At 36.8% G+C, this 27083-nt stretch overlaps 1 protein-coding gene across 2 annotated transcripts in view; it reads right to left on the minus strand.

The window, feature by feature from the left end:
• Window positions 1-24192, minus strand: part of NETO2 (neuropilin and tolloid like 2) — a 32959-nt gene extending 8767 nt beyond the window's left edge. For both annotated transcript variants that reach the window (XM_072632140.1, XM_072632139.1), the window contains exons 1-7: window positions 24076-24192; window positions 14688-14744; window positions 13370-13510; window positions 12203-12451; window positions 9002-9046; window positions 8787-8914; window positions 5188-5416 (exon numbers count right to left, since the gene is read on the minus strand). In XM_072632140.1, the coding sequence (XP_072488241.1) occupies window positions 5188-5416; window positions 8787-8914; window positions 9002-9046; window positions 12203-12451; window positions 13370-13510; window positions 14688-14744; window positions 24076-24109 (883 nt within the window). In that variant the 5' untranslated portion in view covers window positions 24110-24192. The remainder of the gene's footprint in view (window positions 1-5187; window positions 5417-8786; window positions 8915-9001; window positions 9047-12202; window positions 12452-13369; window positions 13511-14687; window positions 14745-24075) is intronic.
• Window positions 24193-27083: the final 2891 nt, after the last annotated feature.

Below are 27083 nucleotides of genomic sequence, written 5' to 3' on the forward strand. Positions count from 1 at the left end.
TTGACCAGTTCAGATGAGAGTAAGATTCAAGTGTCAGTCACTTCCCACTCTCCTTCTTGTTTGTATAGATGTCTACTTGTACACCTGATCATTTGAGATAATTTTCCCTAGCATTCCTTTTCTACATCTTCTCTCCAAGTATATTCCACTCCCCTTTTCTTTCCATTCTATTCTTAAGATCACCAAGACCACGCCCAGGCCTTGAACCCTGTCAATCATCTTCCCAAGTTTATCCTTGTTTAGTCCTTTATCATTCTTCATTCATGTTTACCTTTTTATCTTTCTCTTTACTCCTGTGTTTGAATTTTCCAAGTTTTTCCACAGCCCTGGTCTTTTCATTAGGGATGCTTAGAAATCCTTTATTTCATTAAAGATTCATTTTTCATCCTTTAGGATTAATATTTAGTTTTGCTAGATTGTTATTTTTGGCTGTAAGCCTATATTCTTTACCTTCTGGAATATCATATTCTAAATTCTCCATGTCTTTATGGTAGTGGCTGCTAAATCATGTGTGATCATGCCTGTAGTTGCTTAGTTCTTAAATTCTTTCTTTGTAACTGCTTGTCTTTTTTAGGGGCAGGGGACCTGGAAGCTCTGGATTTTGGACTATGATATTCCTGAACATTTTCATTTGAGAATTTCTTTTAGCAGGTGAATGGTGGATTTTTTCTATTTCCACTTTGCCCTCTGATTACAAGTTTTCCTTAAGATTTTTTTCCCTGAAATATGGTATCTAGGCTCTTTATTTTTGGTCATGGCATTCATATAGTCCAATGATTCTTAAATTTTTTCTCCTTAATGTTTTCCAGGTTATTTGTTTCTATATGAAATAGCTTACATTTTCTTCTATTTGTTTTTAGCCTTTGGACTTTGTTTTAATATTCCTTGTTGCCTCATGAGGTCGGTGACTTCTATTTGGGCAATTCTGATTTTCAGAGAATTTGTTATTTATGAATTTTTTTTAAACCTTTTGTGTCAAGCTGTTAATTTCCTTTCCAAATCTTTCTTCCATAATTCTCATTTCTTTTAAAAAAATTTCAAGTGCTCTCATTCCATTTATAAAAACATTTTAAAATTCTTTTAAAAACTCTTGCTTCATCTAGCTATGTTTTTCTCTGAAGCATTGCTTGTAAATGTTTTGGAGTCATTCTTTCCTCTATGTTGGAGATTTTTTTATTTTCAGTACCTGGATGTCTTTACCCCATTGAAGAAATGGTTCACTCTTATACATATATTGATAAATTAAGAAGAATTGTTCTAGAATTATAGAAATTTCCAAGTGGACATTGAATACTACAACATGATCTTACACCATGCCACATATCACAGAATGCAAGTAATACATCTGAGAAATGGAGATAAATGTGCTTCAGTGGACTGGAAACTTGCCTGATTTAAATCTTAATGAAAACCTAAGGACTAGACTTGGAAAACTAGGTCTGTAAAGGTATTCCTTAATATTCAGTGTAATAAAAGTGTGATTTCATGATGAAGAATTAAGAAATATGCATCAAAATCTTGCCAAATTATGTAAGAAAGTTATTGGAGCAAAAGGGCACAGTATATATTAAAATTTTTTTCTTTTTAAGCTGTAAAAAGTTGTAAGGCTCACAGTATAGGTCAATATACTCAAGTATTTTATTTTGTCCCAAGTAATTTACATATCACTATACTTCCTGGGATAATACATTTCCCAATTTTCATAGCTCTAATTATTATGAAATTTTCCTTTACCTCAAATCTAGATTTGTGTCTATGATCCTTCCACCCAACATTTCAAATTTTGTTCTGTTAGCCCAAGGAGAACAAGCCTAATTCTTCCTTTCTTCTACATGACTGCCCTACAAACATCTGAAGATAGCTACTATGTTCTGTCTAAATCTTCTCTTCTCTAGGCCAAACATCACCATTTGCTTCAAGAAGTCATTATAAGATATGATCTCAAGGTCTTTTTTCCATCATGGATAGCCTCTTCTGAACTCTCTTTGGTTTCTCAGTGTCCTTCAAAAAGTGTGCTACTCAGTCCTGGACACAATACTACCGTTGTAGTCTCACTACGGTAGAGCAAAGCAGGACTATCGGGCACCTCCTCAGTCATGGACATCATGCTTCTCTTAATTAAGTCTGACATCACATTAGTTTTTGTCTGCTATAACATACTGTTGCATATTGAGCCTACAGTCTACTAAACTTTGTAAGTCTTTTAAAAGAACTTCTTTAGTCATATTTTTCTCTATCTTGTACTTGAGAATTAGAATTTCTTTAAAGTCAAGCATAAGATTTTACATTTATGTATCTCTATTAAATTTAGTCCAAATTTAGCCTGTTGAGATCTTCTCATATGCTCACTCCATCATCCAGTTTAACGTTCTCCCAGGTGTCACCTGAAAATCTGATAAGAATCCCTCTATTTATCCAGATTAGGAATAAAAATGTTCAATAGTATATGGCAAGCATAGATCCTTGGGAGACTCTACTAGCAACCTCCTTTTTAGTAAACATTAAATTCGTAATGACTACTTCTTGGGTCTAGCTATTTAACCATTCAGAATCCAAACTGTATTATAATTTAGTTCATCTAGAACTATCTATATTTCCCACAAGAATAGCCTGAGATCAAATCAAAAGGATTTGCTAAAATCAAGGTAAGCTATTACAGCATTTTCCTCATTTACTAGTTTAGGGATCTTGTCCAACAAGAAAATAAAGTTGATTTAGTATGACTTAATATTGAAATCATACTCTATGATCATCACTTCCTTTTCTGTATATTAATTAACAGTCTCTTACATAATATATTTTAGAATTTTGCCAGGAATTGAAGTCAAGTTTACTGGCCTCTAATCCTGCAGTACCTCATTCTTACCTGATATTTTAAAGATCACTGATAGTGGCTCAGAGATCAACATCCACCAATTCTTTAAATACAGAAGGAAATAGTCCATTTGTGCCAGATGATCTGAATTTATCAATAGCAGTTAGTTACTATTTGTTTCATTAAGCCAAAGGGACTTGAGTAATTGATTTTTAATTGTCCTCTAGTGCCACATCCCTTTTTGGGAGCCACACATTGAGGGCTTTCCTGAATTTGTTTGAGTTGATTTCCAATTGATGCTAAGTGTCTAATCCCTTTTTGGGAGTCCCACATACCTCTTGGGCTCATCAACATTTGTTTTATTTTTGAGCAGACTTGCTTGCCTGATTGTGGCATGAATCCAGATAGCATTTCCGGAATCCTTATGGACTCCATGTCCATAGTATGCATTTTGCCTAATGACCTGAAACCCCAAATACTTTTTTTCTTTTTCTGGGGAGAAGCTTGATCTGTTGATATTTTTCCTAGAGAGTAAGGGGTTGATCTCCCATTAATCCTAACTTCACCCTAGCTCTCCATTTGGATTGTTTGAAGTACTATAGTGATTTATTGGAGAAGCTGGCTTTTCACTTGGGGACAAGGGGTTGACCTTCAGGGAACCCCAAGTCCCAAATCTATTTTGGGAGAGACCCACATATCTTAGGAGATCATTTGGGATTACACTTCTCCCTTGAGCAGGGAAACTTGGGTTTTTTTCTTCCTCTTTTTCCTCTTAAAATTACTTTTGGGTTGGGTTTTTATAAGTATCAACACAAGTATGAGCCACAGGAACATTCTGGGGGTGAATGTAAGTTCCAGGGAATAATCACAAAAATGAACCCTCACAGAAATATAAATTTGGGAATGTCTAAGAACTCCACATCATGGATATTGTTAAACTTAATATATAGCACTCTGGAAACTGAAGAATAGTGCCTAATGGATAGTGAAGAGAGCCTCACTCAGTCACAAAAAAGCTATCCAGGATTAGATTCATGGACCAGTGTGCCCCAGAACACACCAATTCAATTAGGGAACAATGCTCCACTTCCCTGTAATCTTAGGAATTTGAGAGGAGAACTCTTCCAATTAAATCCAGGACTCCACTGATTCAACCCTTTGTACCTGTATTACAGTTGTTCATACAGATGGCTTATATCCTTCACTATACTAAAAGCTCCTTAAAGGTAGGGTCTGTGCCATATGCATTTTTAGATCCCTCACAATGTTGAAGACAATGCCTTAAATATAATAGTTTCTCAATAAGTGTTTGTTGAATGAAGATATGTATTAATGGCAGAACTGGTTAGTTCAGGTTGTCACATCCTGTCTTTACTATTTATTCAAAAACATCACAGCCTAAATCACCATGTGACAATGCAAACAGATTGTTTAGACTTCCAGATTGAATAATTCAGTCATATTTTAATGTTTTGCTATATAAATATACAATCATAAAGTAGCAACATGAAAATACTAAACCCAAAGTTACTGTTAATGAAGAAGTATCACATGAATGCACAAACTACCAGTCAAAAATGGTTTATTGTCTAAAATTTCATGAATAACACCTACAATTGTATATAACTTTATTTTTTCTAAGGGTTCAAATAACTTCACGGAAACTGTGTAGTTCATCTTCACACCATCTTCATGAAACAGGCAGAAGACAGAGGTTAATATTTGTTTCTCTGATTTATCATATGCCATTCATTCCAGCATTCCTTGATAAGAATGTAATATAATAGATAGAACCTCATTATACATTCTTTGATGTAGAACATAATTTGATGTAACATAAGTTAATTTTTGACCCCATTCAACCTATTTTTAGCTAATAATTTACAGAAAATGATTATCCTTAGGTAGATTTATCAGCCTAGTCCCAAAGAAAAACAGATAACAACACTAAATGTTAAGGTTAATTGAAATGTCATTACTCTCAAAGGTCTGTTTACAGATGAAACCTTGTGAGGTATTCATGAGGAATTTGGGCTTTAAAATTTTGCTTAAAGAGAATAGACAGAATTAGTGGGTTAATTTAAATACTCTTAACAATCTGACATCAGAGCCAATCACCCTCATAATTTTGACTGACCTTTTATGATTCATCACTTTTAGATATGGTCAAATTCCCATTGGGACTATGCACAAATAGTGAGAAAAAATAATATAAGAACTGGTGGAAAAATAAATAATTTTCAGTGATTGATCATCTAGGTTTCTTAGATGGCCCATTAGTGAATATCTGTTCATATATATATAAAACTGTCCAAAGATTATGAAAAATCGCTCCCATAGCTTTTGCTTTTGGAAATATATTCTTTACTTACGATCCACAAATGATGTAAACAGCATTCTGAACCTGCTAAGCCGGCTACCTTCATCAGCCCACATTCGAATCACTCCAATTCCTGTTTGAAGCATCACATCGTTGGCTACAGTACTGCAAAACTTGGCCTTCAGGTTTTCAATAGAACTGCTCCCATCATAGACTGCAACAAAGTTTCTCTTGCATTCATTTGAATGTTCCATTTGGTAGTCTAGGAATCTCAGATAAATCTGTTAATGAAATAGATGAAATCTGCTTTTGATCGAAGTTGCTCACATATGTATTTCTGTCTAACTTTGACTTGATATCAATATGTTTAGCTGAACTGATCACTAGCCTAAGCCATGGTAATGGTTGAGGGTAGAGAATGGTTCTGATCACTGAATGGCTAACCAACTGATAAAATAATTGAAATCTGTATTCTAATTATTTTGGTTGTTTTCATTAATAATCTGACCACTGAATTAAACTTAGTGCTAGTACCCTAGAATGATCTAACTGATAACTGCAGAAACACAGTACTTGTACCTTGTGGAACTGAATAAAACAACTGACTTATGATCCTAGTAATCTGATTTGATCTGTAACACTAAAGTAGTTGCTATTAACAATCTTTTTAATATCCCATGCCCTTCTTATTTCTAATTTTGCTAACATCTTGCATGTTATCTGACACTTTGTTGCTTAAAATACCTGCTCTGTTGCTCAGTCCTTTTTGTGAGTTTTCTACTTCGTTCTCTAGGTGGCTTACGTATGATGTAAGATTTTCTTATTGATATACAAGTGATATGGGGAATTTCTGTCACTTTGGTCATTTTTAATTCTGAATGGTACTACTTAAATGGGATGGTTATAGATATATTACAAGAAGAGGTTCTGTTGCCATTTATGCCACGCATAACTCTTTGTACTTTGGTTTTTGCACATGTGAAAATCCTTGGTAACTGACAAGCAGTCTGACCAATTTCAATGTCATGAGCATTAAAATATAGCTTACAACAAATTATTACATAGAATGACCTGATTAAAATTGATCATCCCCATGGTTTCAGCTCAGATTATGATTTGCTTACAGATGGTTTAATTTAGAAAATGTTTTAGTTAAAAAAATTCTCTTTGATTTAATGGAGTAGATAGCCAATGTTTTACTCACTGACTAATTAATTGGAATATAATCCTATTGTCTTTAGAAAGTATACTAATGCCACTTTAAACCCACAAATTCCAAATGAACCTACAAATATGAATATCACAAAACTGTAGGTATTTCATTCCCCAAGTATATTTTAATGGAGTGGGAAAGTTACTTCTATGAATGAAAAGAACATAGCTTGAAGAGTTTATTTTAATTAGGTATACTGTGTTTCTATTTCATATGAATGAGCTGTTTACTACTACTATGATGCATGACAGTGGAGGTAGATGATAAATTTTGCAGTGCAACGGGTTGTCCACTTCAAAATCTAGTGCCTGTTCATCTTAAAAAATGGTATACATCTTCATTAAAATGTTATTTGTGTCCATTATTAGGTGATGTAAGATATTACACTTTAGAATAAAATCAACAAATCAAAAATTATGAAACTTAAAATGTTTACGTTTTATGTTGTTATGAAAGATAAATAAACATGCCAGGGTGCCAAAACAGAGTTAATGCTACTTACTCATAATCCTTATAAAATTAGTTAAAAAGACAAATGTTGAGGTGGCACATGAGAACAATTTATTTTATTAATTTATTTCCACTTGTGAATATTGCTAAATTAAAAAAGTTATAACCTAGCTATGGATTTACCCTCAGACAATATTCATAACAATATTGAAACATTTAAAAGAAATATGATTAATGACAATGAAAAGAAATCCTTAGAATAAAGCTAATTGGGCTAAAAGGGCAACTTGTATAGCTCCCAATTTACCTAGCATGCTGGCATTATACTTTTAAAAATGGAATATTGCCTTAGAGAATAGTATACTGGAAGCAATGCTGTACTGGGAGTTGGGAGACCTCAATGAAAGCCTTGGATCTGCTGTTTACTAGTTATGCAACCATTTGTAGGTCACAACCTCCTTAAGCCTCAGTTTTCTTACCTATAAAATGGTTTTTGTACTCTCTTCCATTTCTAACATTCCCCATGGATGTACTTTCTTTTATTTTTCTGTGTTCTTACTCTTGTACTTGTAAACAGATATTTTCTAGTCTCTTGAATTTTAGTTGGATTATTATAAAATCTCCCTCTCTTTGATCTTTTGAACATCACTCATAAAGGCAATATTTTTATCTTTATTTTGATTAAGTAGTTTGCCTCATCCTAAAAACACAGAGTAACTGGGGGCCATTAGCATTTTATCCTTTAAATTTTAAAAATGGAACTTGATTACCATTTTAGTTTGAAATGAAGACTCATCAAAATATATTCAATTGAGCAAAGACACTAGTTTCTATGGCACTAACTAAAAAATATTAAACAAGCTTTCTACTTTTAATGATTTTTTTTAAAGACAATCTACATTCTAAACAGAGAAACTGCTGAAAAATCTATAACCTATAAGCTCTTAAAAGATGTTTTATATGAGGCAACAAATACTGTTCGATATAATTTCACTTACATATTCCTAGAAGTATGAATAAAAGAAACTCATAATTAGAAATAAAAACTTTTTTTTACTTAATTTCAAGACTATAACATATCTGATAAATGATCCATGATTATAATGCATGCTGTTCATTCCCCCCCAAATTTATTAGTTTTCAGTTTTCAACAATCACTCCCATAAATTCCAAATTTTCTCTCCCTCCCTCCCCAAGATGGCATACGATCCTATATGGGCTCTACACATACATTCCTATTAAACACATTTTCATATTAGTCATGTTGTATCAGAGAATTAAAATGAATGGGAGAAACCATGAGAAAAACAAAACTTAATAAAGGAGAAAACAGTCTGCTTCATTCTGTGTTCCAACTCCATGGTTCTTTCTCTGGATGTGGATGGCATTTTGCGTCTTGAGTCCTTTGGAAATGTTTTAGGTCCTTGCATTGCTGTGAAGGGCTAAGTCTATCAGAAACAGTCCTCACACTCTGTGGCTGTTACTGTGTACAACGTTCTCCTGACTCTGCTCACTTTACTCGGCATCAGTTCATATAAGTCTTTCCTGGTTTTTCTGAAGTCCTCCTAGCATGCTGTTTGTTAAGATATACTTTAAAACTTGGAGGGGGAGGGGAAGCTAGGTGGTATAGTAGAGAGAGCACCAGGCATCAGGAGGACCTGAGTTCAAATCTGACCTTATATACTTACTAGCTATGTGACCCTGGGCTTAAATCCAATTTTCTAAAAAAAAAAAAAAAAAAAAAAAAAAGTTGGGTATTTGCAAATTTAAAAGTTTCAGTGGATTTGTATTGGTCTTTAACTTTCAAATATTGTATTTTGGACAATTTGATCATAACAAAGGTAAATTTCTGTTGAATTGACTTTTTAAAAAAGTCATACATATTAATAGATAAAATAGTCCAAAGCAGCCTATTTCAGCCAAAGTAACATATAATATAAATCCTAATTAATATATTTCACTTAAAATGACTGATTTCATACAAATACCTTGGCTTTTGGAGTAGCTTTAATTGTCCATATACAGTCAACTGCTTGTCCAGGCTTTGTTTTGTCTTCCTGTTCTACTTGACTAGAGCGTACTATTCCATCAGCTCCTGAGAGTTCAAACTGGCAATCTAGAAGGGACATATAAATGATGTCAATGGAAAATAAGCCTCACTGCAAATGTCATAAGGATAAAAAGTGACAATATAATACTAGACCTGGGATGGGATTTAAAATACCTCCTAGGTAAGTAAAGTCTGGATCTGTAACAGAAAAGAAGACAGTCACTGGTACTGAACAGATTTCATGGCATAGCTGCATTGCTTGTGGATCAATTTATGTGCCCCATGCTTTTCTGCATATGTGCCTTTACTTCCATTGTTCTCCATAACATGAAATGCCTTCCCTTTCCCTCTTCTCATGATTAAATTTTATCTGTTTTTTAAGGCTTACCTCAAGGAAGCTTTCCCTGACCCCTATCCCTCCAGTTGATAACCATTATTCCCCCTCACAGACCTCACACACCAGTTTGTTTGTACCTCTTTTATGCATTGTTTCTGTGTTATTTTTGTTTTGTAGTTACTTGTATATGTGTCCTATTCTTATAACTATATTTTATGCTCCACAAAGTTAGGATCCATTTCAAACAAGATCTGTCGACATCAATGGTTTTCAAAGCATGATCAGTGTAGACTACTGATGATTTATGAGCATTCTTTCAATTTACTATAGGCTGGTACCTTAGTTGTTGGATGGTACCCTGTTATGTTAGTATTTATTTAATGAAAATAATATTTCTTATTATGCTATTAATATTTAGTAAAACGTGACAGCTTAGCATCTCAGCAAAAGTAGCACCAGACAGTGGTAAACAGAAGTTGACAAGGTAGATCCATAGATCCGTATTTTGCCTTGTTGAGGAAATCATGCTACATAGACATCTAAGAACCATTGTTCTATATGACACAGAATATCTGGTCAATTTAATGAAACTAATTGTTTGGTATCTTATAGATAAAGCATCCAAATGAATGACTAACCTTTAAATAAATTGCATGAACTGGTAGATAGTTTGGCATCATGTTGACACAGGCACAGATTTGGTTATGCATAGATCATATATTTATAAACAAATATTTAAACTACTTTGAAAAGGCATCAATAAACAAAGCTGTCAGTTTAACAAATCACACTATTTGAAATGCTAGTCAGTTACTTCATTTGTATAAATTAATATCACATGGGGCTGAACCTATAACTTCATTGATTTACAGAACTTTGAGATAAGGAAACTTCTACCAATATAGGTGTCAGTTTCTATACAACTTATGGTCTTAGAGAGTTCTTGAGAGCACTGAAGGGTCAAATGAGTTGCCCAAGGTCACACAGACAGTATCTGGCAGAAGTAGGACTTGAATTCAAAACTTTCTAATCCAATCTCTATCTACTGGGCAACACTACAACTTACTTCTGAGTATATAAAAATATAAATTACCTAAGAAAGAATTTCCTATTTGATATGATTGTTGGGAAAATTAGAAAGAAGTCTAGCAGAAATTGGGTTTAGACCAACAGTTTGCTATATATGCCACAATAAAATCAAAGTGAATGTGACCAGACTATTAAAGATCATATCATAAAAGAAGAGAACCAGAGAATAGTTAATTGCTCCTTCCTCTATTTTTTTCCATATCATAAGAACAAATTTTATGTGGGTTAAAGTTAAACTTTAATAAAATGAGGGAGATGGTAAATGCAAAGTTTCTGGAATAATTAGTGAAACACAATTTTTAGAATAAGAATAAGAATTATTAGAGCTAAAAGGGGTGTTAGAGAACTTCTAATCTAACTCTTATTTTGCAAATAAGGAAACTTGAGTCCCAGAGAAGTGAAATAACTTGCCCAAGGCTAGAGAGAAAATTATCAGATGCTAAAAGAAAAACAGGAGCCAAACTCACGTCAACCAGGCAGAATTTAGCTGTAACTGTATTTTCAAAAAGATATTATAAAATAAACTTCGTTCTAGAAGAAGATACATTTGGCATTAGCTTTCGTTATTCTACAAAATAATTTTTCTGAAGCTAAAGAGATATAGGAATTTATATAGTAAAGTACTCATGATACTTGTGACCTAGATTCTCCGAATACATTTTTATTTACTATGAGTAACTATGATACTTTTTTGGAGGGAGTGGGCAAACTTTCCAGAGACAATTAAGCATCTCAGCCTAGAAAGAGAAAACCCAAAGGGAGCAAAATCTATTCTACCTTTGAAAATCTCCCAAAAGCCATTTTTAAGTTACAATTTGTAGTATTTCCAAACAAAGACAAAACTCTACAATCAGATGAAACAGTTAAAGAGTTCAGCTGCAAGTTTAGTTGAGTTTTAATTAATCAAGCAGAAAAAGTCACTTAAAATGTGGTTAATGTGATACTTTCAGAAGCTTCAATCTACTAAATTGTACCCCACTGGCCTGCGGTTCTTCCTTTTAGTGAGATCCTTCTGAAATGTGGAAATATCTTTCCAGAGAAGTGTTTAATTTAGAAATTCTTATGTATATTAATTCTTTAAAGAGTGAATGTATCTAATTAGTTGTTCCTCTCTTATCTCCTTCCTGACCCAGTTTTTTCCCTTTTGTAACATAGGATTTTGGTCATTAAGTAAAGAATTAAAAGCCTACAGAATATACCAAAGTTTTGGGGAAAATATTATCTCTTTAAGAGTATTGGTTTGAGAGTCAGAAAACTAGGATTCTAATTCCAGTTCTAACTAGCTGTTGTTTTACCTTTCTATGCCTCAGTTTTCTCACCTGTAAAATGAAGAGACTGGCTGAGAAGACCTCTTAAGATCTATGCCAACTGTAATATACCAATGACTTAAATTGTTTAATACCTAGAAAACAACTCTCTGAATGATATTATATTGTAAATTTTGATTTCAGGGTTCTCATTTGCTTTTACATCTCCATCATGCCTAATAGAGTGCTTTTTTTGTACAATAAGTGACCAATAGTTATTACTGAATGATCAATCCTAAAGATAGTAGTCAATTCATATAAAAAAACCCATCAATTTGTTTGGAATCATGGGGATAAAGGAACTGGTTGGGTGAATTCTGTTTCATCTAGATGTTTTGCCATTGTGAATACATGAAAAGAGCCAGGGAAGCTTTTGTAATATTTTGTGATGACAATGAATATCAAAATTTTGAAGCAGTATAAAATCAGTGCTAACTTTTCTTAAGGTTCTGTTTGCAAAGTAACTTTCTTTAATTCCTGCCTAATTTCTTTATAGCCCTGCATCTGTGCTAACAGATATAGCTTGACTAGTTGATCTCTTATCTAGATTTAATATTCTATAGTTTGAGGTAGTTAATCATGAAAAAAATAAAACCTTACGTGAAAAAAATAAATCCTTACCTGGAATAAAAGAGTATTTTGCTCGAAATCCCAGTCCTTCTAGTTCTTCATCAGAGCTAAACTTAATCCACATAAATCTGCCTGTTGATCTTATTAATGAAGGGCTTTTTACACCACAGTAACGATCTATAAGTGGAGAGAAACCAAATGGCCCATCTCGAATTTCCAAGTGATCAAATCGACATTCAAATGAAGGCTCTATATAATAATGTTCATCAAAGGTCAGTTCTATTCTTTGACGTGGAGCAGCTGTAATATAGAGAGTCAATTTGGACAGTTTTTAAAGAAGGAACTATGCAATGTACAAACACTGAAAAGATCTAAAGAGGAAAAAAATGGAAATAACTGCTGAGTCAATACTTTACAACTAAGGACATCAATATGAATGAAATAACATGCTCAGAGCCAATGTGAATAAATCAAGAGGAATTGGCAGAGCTACAGTTGCATCTATTAATAACTTAAACGTTATGAAGAATGTAGGTCAGAATACATAGCTTATATTATATCAACTGTAGCATTATTCTTTGTAGAGCAATAATAATTTTCTCCCTCAGCATGTTATTTATTACATTGGTAAAACATATATTTTATTAGAATCAAGATTTCAAGAAGCAAATATTCAATACATGAAATATAATGCATCAGTGAAAAAGAAACAGGAGAAAACATGAACAGGAAAAGTAATGTTATACTACTGAGGATTATGAGTAGAAATTTGCATACGATCCAGTAAATTATTTCAGTAACGCTTAAGGAAGTTTCTCAGAAACATTTCTCATTAATTTTGATACTTCAAGAGATGAAAAGTTGAACAAATATTTTTACTAATTTGAAGGTCCTTTTAAGGAATTAAAAAAACCTAGAAATTTCTTTGTTGTTCAGTTGTTTCAGTTGTTTCAGTTGTGTCCAACGCTTTGTGACCCCATTTGGGGTTTTCTTGATAAAGCTGGATTTGATCTCAGGAAGATGAGCGTTGTTGACTGTAAGCCAGGCACTCTATTCATGTACCAGCTAGCCTACCATTACATTGTTAGGAATGTTTACAATTCATTGGCATTTATTGTTACTAATTTGATTCAAAGTGGTTAAAACTAAATCCCATCAGTCCTTTAAATGTTATAACCAATAGTAAAATTCAGGAGGGAAAAAGACATTTAAAAATACCTTCCAAAATATAGATACACTCCTTGTTTGGTGGGTAAGATTCAGGATAATTTGGAGAAGCAAAATGACCCCCATTGCTGGTTCGAACCCATATTCCACACTGGGTGGCTGGAACATGTTTAATTCCGATATTCTGCCCATCTTAAAAAAAAAATTACATTAAAACCTATGAATTAAAGCAAATCAAACAGCCCCAACAAAACACACATACACACAGCTTCAATACCTGTATATTCAGAGTATCATAAATATACTTAATATAATCATTGACAAATTTGACAAACTTTAATAAGAGTGAGGGGAAATATAGATTTCTGTATACTGTGGTAGGAGAATTGTAATGTACTATAGCCACAGGAAAAAGGGAAAATAAGATGTTTGGGGCCTTAAGCATTGCCCCAACTTACCGGGTAATGTGCTGTCCTGAGAAATATTGATTTTTTTCTCAGTCCCAAGGAAAAAAAAACTGCTTAGTACCTACTTTATAACTAAGGACATTACTATGATGCCTGTGTGGGCAACTCAAATTTCTGAACACTGAATTGTGTTGACACATGAGTTCAGTGTTCTGAAATTTTCTTTTCAGTTATTTTCATATACCATTCCTTTGGATATTTCAATAGTCAGTCAACATTAAGAACTTTCATATAGGAAAGGGCATGCCCTCTGTTATGAAAACCTGACCTGAAGTAATCCAGTTGGTTTACTTTCATATCCAGGAAGATTTGAACAGGTTTACAGGACTTTGAATATTGTGGAGTTTTTTTGTGAAATCATAGGATTGAGAGTTGGAATGGATTTTAGTGACAGTTTAATTCAATCCCTCATTTTACAGATGAGGAAACTGAGGCTCAGAGTGGTTAAATGATTTCAGCAACGTGACAAAGATAGTAAATAACAGAATTGGAATTTTTAAAAGGTGCCCTGACTTCAAATCAGGAGTCCTTTCTAGTACACCACACTGCCTCTCTTCTTATATTGCAAAAAATGGGTTTCTCCTTTTGCTTTATTAAAGTTTAAGCATGAATCTTACTCAGTTTTGTGCATATTCCCACTATAAACCAGAAGCTACTAGTAACAGCTGACTATCGAATGAACCAGGGCAAGAATAGCTAACTGACAATTTACTTTGCTTAACTGCAGCTGTGACTAAACTCAGTTAACTGAGCTACATATGTTGACAGAATGCCTAGATGCCTAGAATGACTGGAACAACCCAGAAGGATTATGGAGATAGGGAATTCAGTAGCCAGATTACTTTCTATTAACCCATCCCATTATTTTGTATATGCTATAAAATGTCACTAAAATACTATACCTTGGGTCTTCTGGGCCACAGCAATGCCTTCCACTACAAGTACTGTTATTAACAACACTAGTAAAAGAACAGAAAACACATATTAAAATAAAACTGTAGTTAAAGATGCATTACATTTCCAAGGAAAAATTAATAGCAAAATATAGAGAAAAATATTATTCTTAATTATATGGCCTTCAACCTCAAGATTTCAAAAAAAATCCTACCTTGGTGTTAGAAAAGTCACTAAAAATCTGATGTGTACTTATTTATATCTGCACTTGAAGTATGAATTTATAATGATTATTTCTTAGCTATGAATGGAAAAAGCACAGGTTTAAAATTTTTAAAACAAAATACTGCTAATACAATAAACTCTTACATCAAGTCTATCATATTTCAAATAGGTTTTACAATATAATGTCTAACTCAATTTCAAACTTTGGATTACAATACTGTCTTTCCTTGCACCGTGGGTAACTCCTGAATGTGCTATATCAGTAAAAGTTCAGTTGGATTCTCTGATATCCAAGCTTCTACAGGATAAAAATAGAAAGGGGGCAGTAGTCTCAAAGAAATCAATTAAAGAAATTTCAAAGCTGTGCAGAATCCTATGAAACAAAAAAATCTTTATTTAAAAAATGAAATCTAATAAATTTTTCATTATAAGTGAACATTTTAGTGGTTGAATAGACACTACATCACCTTTAGATGATTTTTGTTGTTATGTGAAATTCTGTGATATAATCACCTTTATTTTCTATTTCTATCTATATGCTATCCTTCATGATAATTTTCCCCTGAATGGAAAATTCTATCCCTATCACCTAACATTCATATACGGATGTGTTTTCAAATTATTTGTCAACTATACATCCATCCATCCATCCACCCAATGAGGTTCCAAAAAATCAAATGTATAAGTACAGATTCAGGGAAATTTGACAACAATAGTTACTGTACAAAAGACTTAGAGGTTTTGATGGCCTGTAGACTCAACAAGAGTGAAAAGTATGAGGTGGTTGCCAAAAGTCAATGCTAAATGCTTTTTAATTTGCATTAAAATAAATATCTAGTCCTTCTGTATCATTATTCAGTCTGAATCCACCCAAAACACTATTCAATTTTGGACACCATAAACATATTTAAAACAAATTTATGGCACTGAGGATAATTTAGCTTTGAGAAAAGACTTAGGGAGATATGATGGCTGTCTTAAAACAGTCTGAAAGCCTGTCATTGGAAAAGGGATTAGATATATTTGATGTTGCTCCAAGGACTTAACTAGGGCCAATGTGAAGTTGATACAAGGAGGTAGGTTTTAGTTTAATGTAAGGAGGAGCTCATAAAGTTAAAGTTGTTTGGTAATGAAATGAACTTCCTCATGATGAAAGGGAGTTCTCCGCCACTGGACATATAGAAGAAGGGAATGAATGTTCAAGTACCAGGGAAACCATAACTGTAAGGATGAGAGATTGGACTAAATTCTCTCTAAGGTCCATTCCAAGGCAGAACACTAAGTACGTACTATGTATGCTGTTAGGTTTGGAGGATACAAAAGTGTTAAAGGAATAGTCTCTGACCTTATTAAGGCAGTTGTGATTTAGTTGTTAACAATCCTTTTTATTTTGTATTTTTGCTGACCTACTCTAGCTCATGTCTCAGTTTCTTACTTTCTCCTTTCTTTCTATTCTTTCTTTTGAGAGAGGAGTTGGGGGAGGCGCAAGATCACTGCTGTGGTTGAAAACATAATATGCCACAAAGTAATTAATCTTTCGGTGAACTTCCCAAAATACCTAAGTATTGGCTTTTGAGATCGAGATATTACTACATTTCTTAGGACAAGTACATTCACAGTGGAAATATGGTAATAATCAGAATTCTGGTGAATCTTTAAATATCAATTTCTATTTATATCAATATGAAATCAATGCCTCATCCTGCTGTAGAGGCATCACCTTTCAAACAAGTAAAATTTTTAGCTATTACATTCTTTTTATCTTAGCTAATGAATGACAGAGGCAAATGGACATGTTAATGAATTAACAACTTTCACATGCACAACACATAGTAAATGTATAAGGAATATGGTGCAAGGAAGAAAGAACGAACTAAATAATCACTAAAATGAAACCAGGACCACCAGTAAAACTGACAGAAAAATGAACTGAAGAAAATGAACTGAGTAGTTACAAACAATACCTAATAAAGATCTGGCTATACACAAATTTGGTTTGCTGGTGTTATCAATCATATTACTCACAAATGGGATAAAATGTTTTAACTAAAGCTTCAAAGACATAAAATGTTTATTACATTTGATGCTACATTTCTAGGATTGCACACAGATTAATTTTCTGAAACTGTGCCATTTGAAACAAAAATACTATAAAAATACAGAAAGGAAGGACTCTGTAGTTCACCTAGAAACATCTGTTTCTTAGTGACTATTAACCATCCTAGTAACATGTCATAACAAACATACGAGTTTGGCTGAGAATTTAATAGATTCTTTGTAATGAAGCTGGGTTATAATCAGGCTCAATCATTAAAACAAATTCCATAAAGGTCTAACACCATGGGATACCAATGAATAATTAGGTTAGGATGTATCTCCTTGCTGCAATTTAAAATTATGACAACTTAAGTTGTTTATAACCCTAATACTGAACAAATATAATTTGAATGGAATTATTTCACACATGATACTTCTATATTTTTTTCCTCACCAAAATCTCTATTGCTCTTCCTGCCTTCTGATTAAATGATTCACTAATTTTCCCCCCACATCTCTCACAGTTGCCAAGTCTTTTTAGTTCTGTTGATAGAACAGTTTTCACATCTTCCCTTTCTTTCTGTTCTTTCTGCCAAGCTGCCTTATTTCATACCTTTATTGATATTTTTGCTTATACTACTGTTAATAGTCTTCTAACTGACTTCATTGTCCTTTACTAAGTGCTGAGTATGAGTGAGAACAGAGAGTTCTTTGAGTGTGGGTGTCAAGGAAGGTAGCTTACTCTTCCTCAGGATACTTTAACAACATCAGAAAACAGTCCCAGTACAGGAGAGCATACATAGTTCAATGAAAGCATGGGAGCTTGGAGTTGAGGGAATTCAGAGAGAATCTAGTGAATATTTATTACAGAGTATGACTGAGCTGTTGAATGCCAGAGCAAGCATATAGCTAGAAAGCTTCAGATTTTCATTAAAGCCCTTCTCTAAGAGGGACCAATAAGGATAAGGCAGGATAACAAGTAGCTTAGACTCCTATATAGAATAGATATCCGAGGAATGGACTGTGATAAAAAAGCTGTCAAATCAGATTTTGTCTCAAATTGAACTGTGTGGGTTTCTAAGTTCCTCTTAGCTCAATTCTAGAAAGATATCATTGGGACACAGGGTGGAGGTGAAAGGAAGGGGACACAGGGTGACTCAAGGTTGAGATGTTCATGGGATTGACTGAAACCTGCAGTCTCTTTACTTCTCCAAACCATCTTTCATATAGATGCTAAAATAATTTTCCTAAGCACAAGTCTGACTATGCCACTTATCTGCTCAAAAACTTTTAGTTAGTTTCTATTGCTTATAGGATAAAAACAGATTCTTAACTTGGCATTTAAAATCTTCCAAAATTTGGCTCCATTCTAGCTTTATTTCACATTACTTCCCTTCACAGACTCTTATGTATCCTTTACATACTCTTATTCTGGCTGACTGAACTACTACTAGCTCTTCCCCAAATTTGTTATATCTTTTGCTATATCTGAGCATCTGAGTAGGCTTTTTTCATGCCAGAAATGTATGCATTTCTCTTCTCTAACTTGCAGAGTATGTCTTTTCCTTCATGGTAATTTAACTGCCATGGATGTCCCAGGCATGGATGCTTCCTTCTTCCTCAAATTTTCTGGATGTCTGCTTTGTTCTCTGTATTCATCCCTATCTCCAGTGGAATATGGACTCCTTGAGGGTAAGGATTATGCCACTTTAAAAATCACTGTATCCCTGGTACCTAGCATAATGCCTTGCCTATAGCAGATGTTTAGATACATGTTGGTTGAAATGAATTCTCAAATCTACATATCACCAAACACAATCTATCCTTTGAAAGAGTGTATAAAACATGACACCATCATCATGACATAATGGACAAAGTAAGGGACTTAGAGTCAGGAAGATCTAGGTTTACATCCCACCTCTGACATTTACTGGCCACTTCTGTCACCTTAGGCTAGACATGTAACTTCTCTTAACCTCAATTTCCTCATTTGGAAAATGGGGAATAATGCTTTTTTTTACCAACCTCAAAAATTGTTGAGACTCAAATGTATATAAAGTACATTGCAAATTTCAAAGCACTTCAAAGATTTCAATTGTTATTATATTAAGTTTGAAGATCAAGCCTAGACCATGTTTCTCAAACTTTGTAACCTTAGAGGTAAAATGCAGGTCTATTCAGCTTTGTTCAAAGGGAAGAATTCCATTTTTAACAACCCTCTGGGTGGAAAGCAATGCTCTTAGCCATTTTGACCCTGGAATTCAGGTGAAGGATAACAATATTCTTAGTTATGGTTTGCTTTTTTCTAATAAAAAAGGATGGCAGAGTATGAACTTAAATCATGCTACTGTAGGTATAAGGTATACCTCCAGCTCATTCTGTCAAAATGACCAATAGTACCTTTTAACCCTATCTTCTTCTTGTCCTTATTTAGGCTTTCCAGTTCTTTCCAATTACACTAAATGAAAAAAGTAAAATTTATTTTCATCACGTTAAATTTAAACTCCAAATCTTGAGCTTTAAAGTCCCTACCAACTTCAACCTATCTTGTTTCATCAACTGCCTTTATTTCTCACGACAATCATGCTATCTTAAATCAGTCAATATCTATTGACTGCCTAGTACACAATACTAAGCTACTAGGAGTCACACTGAAAGCATACTTCTTTTTTATTTTGAGGACTTAATGAAGAGGGCTGAGAAGAAACGAATTGAAATATCATTCGACATTTGCCTAGTGTCAACTTTGGGCCAATTCCACCTCTACAATTGTTTTTTAAACCTTTACTTAAGCCAGAATGTAAAAAGGGATCTTCAATGGAAAACAGAAGGAATTCTATGTTATAGTCCAGTCTCTATTTTTAAGTATCAGGAGTTGTAGATATTCAGTCATTTTAGAATTTTTTTAAATAATAGGAGATATTGGTCCAAAAAGTGTTTTACTATATACCTGATAACAAGAAGGTGCTTAACCTTAACAACATCAATCTTCCTTAATGGTATCTACTTAGTAGATATCTACTTATCAGGAAGTATACTAGGCACTTTGTAAATCCCTGGATCCTAGCATTTGCTTGTTAATCACACTGCCAATCACTTCTTCTAGAAGAAAAAAAGTAGCTTGTAGCAGTAGTACCTTCTCTTTTCTGAAAAATATGACAGCCTTCTTGTCAGACCCAAACCACTGTAGGAAATTAAAAGTGCTCCTGAGAAGACAGTTATGCATCTCTTCCTGCTGCAATTACCAGATTCTTCCTCAGACAATCCTTAGTCAACAGTGGACTACCTTCTCATTATTGTGATACTAAATTATGTTTTAGAGAACATTTGCCTTTCTTTTTTTTCCAACTTTCAGCTTCATATTTTCTGTCAAATCACAGAAGTCATATGCAAATGAATTAGTTAGTTATTTTGAATGGGAAGAAAAGTTGAGGTTTTAGATTAATCTCTTTCCTGCTCGTTACCTATAGCATAACAATGTTAACAGATTATCTTTCAACCAAGGCTACTAAGATTGTATATAGCAGGGTCTGCTTCAGTGAGTGCATTGCAAATTGTAGGCACTTAATACATGATTATTTAATTGAAGTTTTGTCCCAACAATTTCATTTTAGTATTGCTCTTATATAGCTGATTTATTCTTCCAAGTCCTCGTGACAGCTTAAGGTCTTTAAAAAAAAAAGATTTAAGGTTGTAGAATACAAGTTTATTGTCTATCACGTTCCAAGGTAGATTTTTTTTAATAGTGCCAATGAAAAGTTGTTTTCCTCTGTAACACCAATATCACAAATGCAACTAAAATTCTATAACTTGAAATCTAGGATTTAGGTGACTTGCTATATTTGGTGACAATATACTGGAGCATACATGGACTACTAGGACAAGAAAGTAGCAGGTGCGGAATTTGAACTCAGGCCTTCTGACTCTAAATTCAAGGTTCTTTCTATTCTACCATGGTGCCGATATCAAGTAAAAATGGCTTATGTTGGGTAACTAAAAGAAATAGCAGGTATGATGAATGATGATTCCCCTTTTTCCAGTGGCCCAAGAGGACAGAGTATAGTGGCACAAGATAAAAGCATCCCTGAAATATAGGAAAAGTAAAACAGGTAGTATTATAGAAAACCTAACAACTTTTTTTGGTAGGGGGAGTGAATTTTATTTTCTGATAGTATTTCTAGATACTTATTAATGAGAAATACCACTGCCACATTAGGTTTAACCACATGGAATGTGTACATGTATATACTATATGTATACATACACAGGCATAATCACACATATACACATATGTGGGTAAACAAACACATGTATATGCATAATACAATATGACATGCCTAGGAAATGAGCATAACAAATTGACTATTATTGCATCAAATTCCATTTTATCCTATTACATTCCTAATTTTCCAGGCCAATGGTTTAACTCTTTATCTAATGTTTTATTATTAATGTAAATTAATAGTAGTTATTAATCCTGCTTTAAGCTTTGAAGGACTTGTCCAGTGCTGCCTTAAGAATTTTATAGTGCCTCTTAATTACTTTAAAGACATTATTGAAATTAATCTATCCCTAAATTTGTAAATAATTTAAGTTCACAGCCTCTATTATAAAAATACAAGTGAAATTATAACACCTTTTATATATAACTTCTGCTTAAATTAGTAAGAAATTAAGCATATTTAAAAAAACCTACAGAATCAAATTACAAGTGAGCACTGTAGTTATTATAGCTAGAACACAAGGAATAGTTAAGAATCTGGGGAGTGGAAATGAACATACGGCTTATATAACTCTCAGAATTCTTAAAATCTGATCACGGAAAATAAGTAAATATTCACTATCCAAAAAGTCTTGCTTGTTAATTTATTGCAAACAGTTTGTGCAAGAGGAAATTAAGCGGAATTGTTTAAATTTGTTGAAGAGATTTCAATTGTTAATTTAGGAAACATTTAGATAGCTAAATTATTAACTATTTAAGTTAAAACACTGAATTTGCTAATTATCCGATGTCAATTTGACAAAAGTTTTGCTAATTCAAAGGTCATTATTAATTGAAAATTTATCGTGTTTTCATTACAAAGTAACTTTTATCTTACTATTACCTGACTTGGAAAAAGAAAATCCCCCAAATTTGCCACAAGTTTCTGACAGAAACAGATACTGGTGAAAACAATGATATAATGCTCAAGTTTTCAATGAAATGTAGAAAGGCTACAACAGTGTAAGTAAGGCAAAATCCACTTCTTTACTTAAAGCAGGAGGTGAGAGAAGCCCTTTGTTTCGCGGCGCTGCTCTCCTCTGAGAAGTAAAGAGACATTCATAAGCAGCTTTGAAGAACAGCCTTACTTATTAAAAAAGAAATGACATGGCATATGACACAAACCCTTTATCTCTTAGAAAATCTGAAATACTATTTTGGCAAGGAGACTACTTTAATTCTAAGTATCAGGAATGAGGAAGACAGCCAAACCGTAACAGCTTTGTGTTTTAAGGGAGGAATATCACTTTGTCAAACTGAGATGCATCTATGGAAAAGTCCAGTGTAAAAGACTGAAAGAAGCCATACTCCCCAGAGACATTGTACATCATTAGAAAACGGTTCAGCATTGGCTGAGCTCCACTTCAGGAAAGCCTGCAGTGGTGTCGCAGCCTCCCAACTCTCCTCCTCTACCACTATTACTACCACCACCATCAAGGAGTATTATCGTGATTAGAGACATGAAAAGGAAGGACAAAGAAACACAAACAGGAAACCCCTACTAGCTTAAAGTGCAACCAGCTTCTCTGATGTTATACTCATAAGCCACAAGTGACAAAATGACTTGGGTTTTAAGTCAGTCTTTGAAAATGTTATTGTCTGTCAGCTGTGCCTGGCTTTTCATCAACATACGACACTCAGAATTGAGAAGCAGAGGACAGAAAATTAAAAGCTCTACAGGTCTGAATTTATGTTATGTATTTTGCTTCTGGCTGGAAGTAAAACACATGACTACGTTACACACAAATATAAGAACATTCTGAATACTATGAATTTAGAACATCAATGCCATGTTCTAGACCTCAGCTAGGAAGCTTACTCTTTTTTGGAATGACTTATTTATGTAGCAAAGTAGTACTATGAAAATGTTTTTCTTAAAGAAAATTGCTTAGAACTGTGTTTATTGGTTTTGCTCTGGGTAAGAAGTGACCATTAAAAAACTGCCTTGGTTCTATTTACACATACGTATTGCACTCGATTTTATAACAAATACTATGTGTTAAGTAGAGAATTATTTTGATAGTATGAACAGACAACACAAAGAAAAGTGATCTGAATGGCACATCAACAATCAGGATAAATGGAATATGTAAGATTACCGAGACACGTATTCCTTGTATTTTTGTATATTCAAATGAGAAATCTCCAGAACATCTAAGACGTTGAAAGGAACTTTAAAAACCCACTTCTTGATGGTAAATCATGGGAATGACACATCCACTCAATAATCTAATTTTCCTCAAAATCTCCTTTTTCTAGACTAGGAGTTCAAAAATGATTGCTTTCAAATGACACCGGGACACTGTGGTACAAGTAGCTTTAAAAAAAGCAAACATTGTAGGTTTTTGGAGTGCACTTCAGCCAAGGCAGCTCCAGCGGCGCCGCTCCGGGCTGCACCGGGAGTGACAAAGGCGGCTTGCAGCAGCAGCAGCGGCGGCAGCGGCGTCAGAGCGCGAGCAAAGCAGAGCGAGGGGGAGCTGAGTCCAAAGTCTCGGTCCGCTGCGCCGGCCACCGCCGTCCCTCCCTTACGCTAACGACCCAGGACAAGGTGAGAGCAGGCGGCATCCCGGGCCCCCGGAGCCGGGACAAGTGCGCGCTGAGGAGGGGCGGAGGTGGGCGCAGAGCTCGGGGGTCTGGGGAAGGGCAGCGGAGGACCCGGACGACCGCGGTCCGGGCAAGGACTGGGGCTGCCAGGCGGGGCGCGGGCAAGGGGAGCTGTAGCTCCTGTCCCCGGACGGGTCTCGCAGACCCTGGACAGCTCCGGCGGCGGGTGGCGGGCGGCGGGGCGGCGGACGGCGGGCTGCAGGGCCCTGGCCCAGCCCGGCCCGCAGGGGGCGCCGTTTCCCGCCCAGGCAAGACGGGCCGGCTCTTACCTTTGAGGACCGAGCAGAGCTTCTCCAGGGCCATATTCCCGGCCGGGCCCCAGCGCCGGGTCCCGGGCTTCAAGGGGAACGACGGCGGGCGTTGGCGGGGTAAGGCGTCTCACGGCCCGACCCGGCGGCAGCCCCGCGCTTTCCCCATCCGCCGGGCGGAGCCGTTCGCCCAGTCCTCAGGTTCGCGCACCGGCCATGCCTGGGCTCTCCGGTAGGTGAGGGGGCGGCCGGAGCCCCTCGACGGGCGTCGCCTCCGGCTTCGCGGCGTCCAGTCCCATCGACCAGAGGCGCCGATTCCTAGAGTCGGGGAGAGGCTACAAGGGGTGAGCCGGAGGGGGTCGAGCGTTCCCGGGGGTCCCAGGGAGCGTAGCTTCCGTGCGGGTCCTGCTCGGGCTTCAGGACTCCCTGGAGCTTCTCCCGACTCAGCCGCCGCTCGGGCTGGAATGAAGTGGCGGTCACCCCGAGCCCAGGCTCTTTTAAGAGGGGAGCGCGAGCGCCGCGTGCCGGCTGAGCCTCCTCTGCGCATGTGTGCTTCCCCCGCTCTCCTCTCCCCCTCCCCCTGTCCCTTCTCGTCTCCTCTTTTCACTCCCCCTCCCCACGACCGCCTTCCGAGCCCGCGCGCTCCTCTCCCGGCCAAGAAAGCCTTTCCGCGGCTCGCGCCCAGCCAGCCGTTAGCCTACCCCCCTCCCCTCCACCCCCGCCTATCCCACAGAGTAGCGTGGTTGCGTGTGTGTGTGTGTGTGTGTGTACACGTTGGAGGGGAGGCAGGAGAGGCAAGGGGGAGCCGTGCTGGCTCTCGCTCCTCCGGCCTCGGGCGGCTGACCGTCAGTGCGGGAGCGGAGGGTGGGGGTGGGGGCGAGTTCCCGTCACGCGCCCTCCTCGCGCTCGGGGCGCCGCAGGGCTAAGGGCGGTCGCGGCCCTCGGAGTGCTCCCCAGAGCCGGCTTCCCCGCGGGCGCGAGCTCTCCTCTCCTCACCCCCTCACCCCACTACTGCAGGCTCGGACAGCTCCCTGTGGGGGCCCGGGCTGCTAGCGCCCAGGCTCCGGCGCTCGCATCTCCTCCGTCCCTTCCCCCCGCGCCCCGCGCTCCCGGCCCTCTTCCCTCGGAGCGGTCGGCCGGGCTCCCCTCGCCTCTGCGGGATTTGGCGGCTCCGGGCCAATTTCTGGGGGCTCCCCGGCTGCCCGGGCGGGACCAGGGACTTGGGCGTCCGGGCCGTCAAACGGGTTCTCAGGACGAGGACAAAACTTTGCCGATCATCTCTAGTTTCGTGAGCGTCCCCCATGGCCAAGAATTCCCCGAGAGAAAAAGCGGAACCGAGCAAACCCGGGAACCAGACCTCGCCAGCTGTGGCTCCTGCTTGGTGCCGGTCCAGCTTGGGACGACGTGATACAGATGAAACGGAGCCCCCAGAAGTGGATCATGGAGCGCAGGGCTGGAAGAGCCCTTAAAGGTCATTTCGTCCCCGGTACCCCGCTAATCCAAGGTCACAAAGAAAGCAGGACGGACTTGAACTTGGGTCCTCTGACTCAAACCCACTCCTACTCCTTTCACTTATCTTTCACTGTGATTTCACCGATAGTTTCCAAATATATACACACGTATTTAGTCCTGAGTAACGTTCTTACAAACGGGCTTGTTTTTTATATTTTAAATAAGGCAAGCTATGTCTCTTCGGCATAAGTAGCCAAGAGTTCCCAAGGGTGGCAGCCAAACAGACAAAATATGTTCAGGTCAACTGATCGATAGGTTTCTGGGATACTTACACAAATCCGTGGAACGTTATCAATGAGTCAGTTCTCCTGTGGAAGATGCCATGCTAAGCATTTGTTACTGCTAGGTGGTGTTGCGCACAAAGGAAGGAAAAGACAAGCTTTCAGCTCCCAGGGATCTACAAGAGAGTTGAGCCGTTGCACATATGAAATAATTAGTGAATATGCCAGCGTTATGTTCAAGACCACGTCTTACTAAAGGATAGAATCGGGTCAAAGATCTAGAGGTGGAAGTGATCTTAGAAGCAATGTCTAAAATGTTAGTTTTACAAATGAGGAAACTGAACCCCAGTGAGTATTTGGTCAGTTGCCCAAAGTCACACATGTAGTAAGTCAGATAGGTATTATTGTGTGGGTCATGAAATACCTGTAAAAGGCAGTAAAAAAATATAGCTATCACTATGGTGGACATCATCCAAAAAGGTATGACATGAACTTAAAGGATGTGTAAAAGTAGGAGAGAGAGCATCTGGGTAGGAAACAAAACCGCCTAGTAAAGAAACAGAGGTAGCAATAAGGTATTTTTGCAGCACAACATGATGGCCAACCTGACTGGAGTGAATGAGTTGTGTTGGGATTCCAGCAGGTTGAGGCAGACTGAGAGCACATTGCTGGCACAAAGGAGGGTCTGTGCAAGGACACTGAGCTGGGATATGAAGTACCAAATTTGGGAAATAGCAAATAGGACAGATTGGCTGGAATATAGGGTGCATGAATGGGAGTACTGTTAAAAAAAAACTAGAAAGGTAGGATGATGCTACATTGTCAAACAGTTTGAATACTGAAATGAGGAGTTTGTATGTAAATAGAGAGCCACTGAATTTTCTAGAGCAGAGCATTGACACTTTCAGATATACAGGGATCCAGGAAAATTATTTTGTCTGTAGTGGAGGATTAGAAAGAGGTAGCTAGAAACCATGACACTAATTAGGAGAAGCCTACAGTTGTCTCTGCAAGAAGTAATAAAGGTTGGATGACCGTATGAGAAGAGAGAAAGGGATGGAGGCAAGTTATGTGATGGAAGTAGAATCATGACTTGGTAACTGATTTAGGAGTGAGGAAGAGGGAGAGGGTGAGTATGACCCCAAATATACAAATGTCAGTACTGGAAGAAGGATGCTGGTACCCTTAATATAGTTGGGGGGTGGATTTGTGGTGAAAGATAATGAGGTTTGTTTTGAATGGGCTGAGTTAAGGATACCTAGAGCTGGATAATACTGATCGCCGGAGGAAAACCAG

Source organism: Notamacropus eugenii, chromosome 1 (genome assembly GCF_028372415.1).
Source record: "Notamacropus eugenii isolate mMacEug1 chromosome 1, mMacEug1.pri_v2, whole genome shotgun sequence".
Taxonomy (NCBI): Eukaryota; Metazoa; Chordata; class Mammalia; order Diprotodontia; family Macropodidae; genus Notamacropus; species Notamacropus eugenii.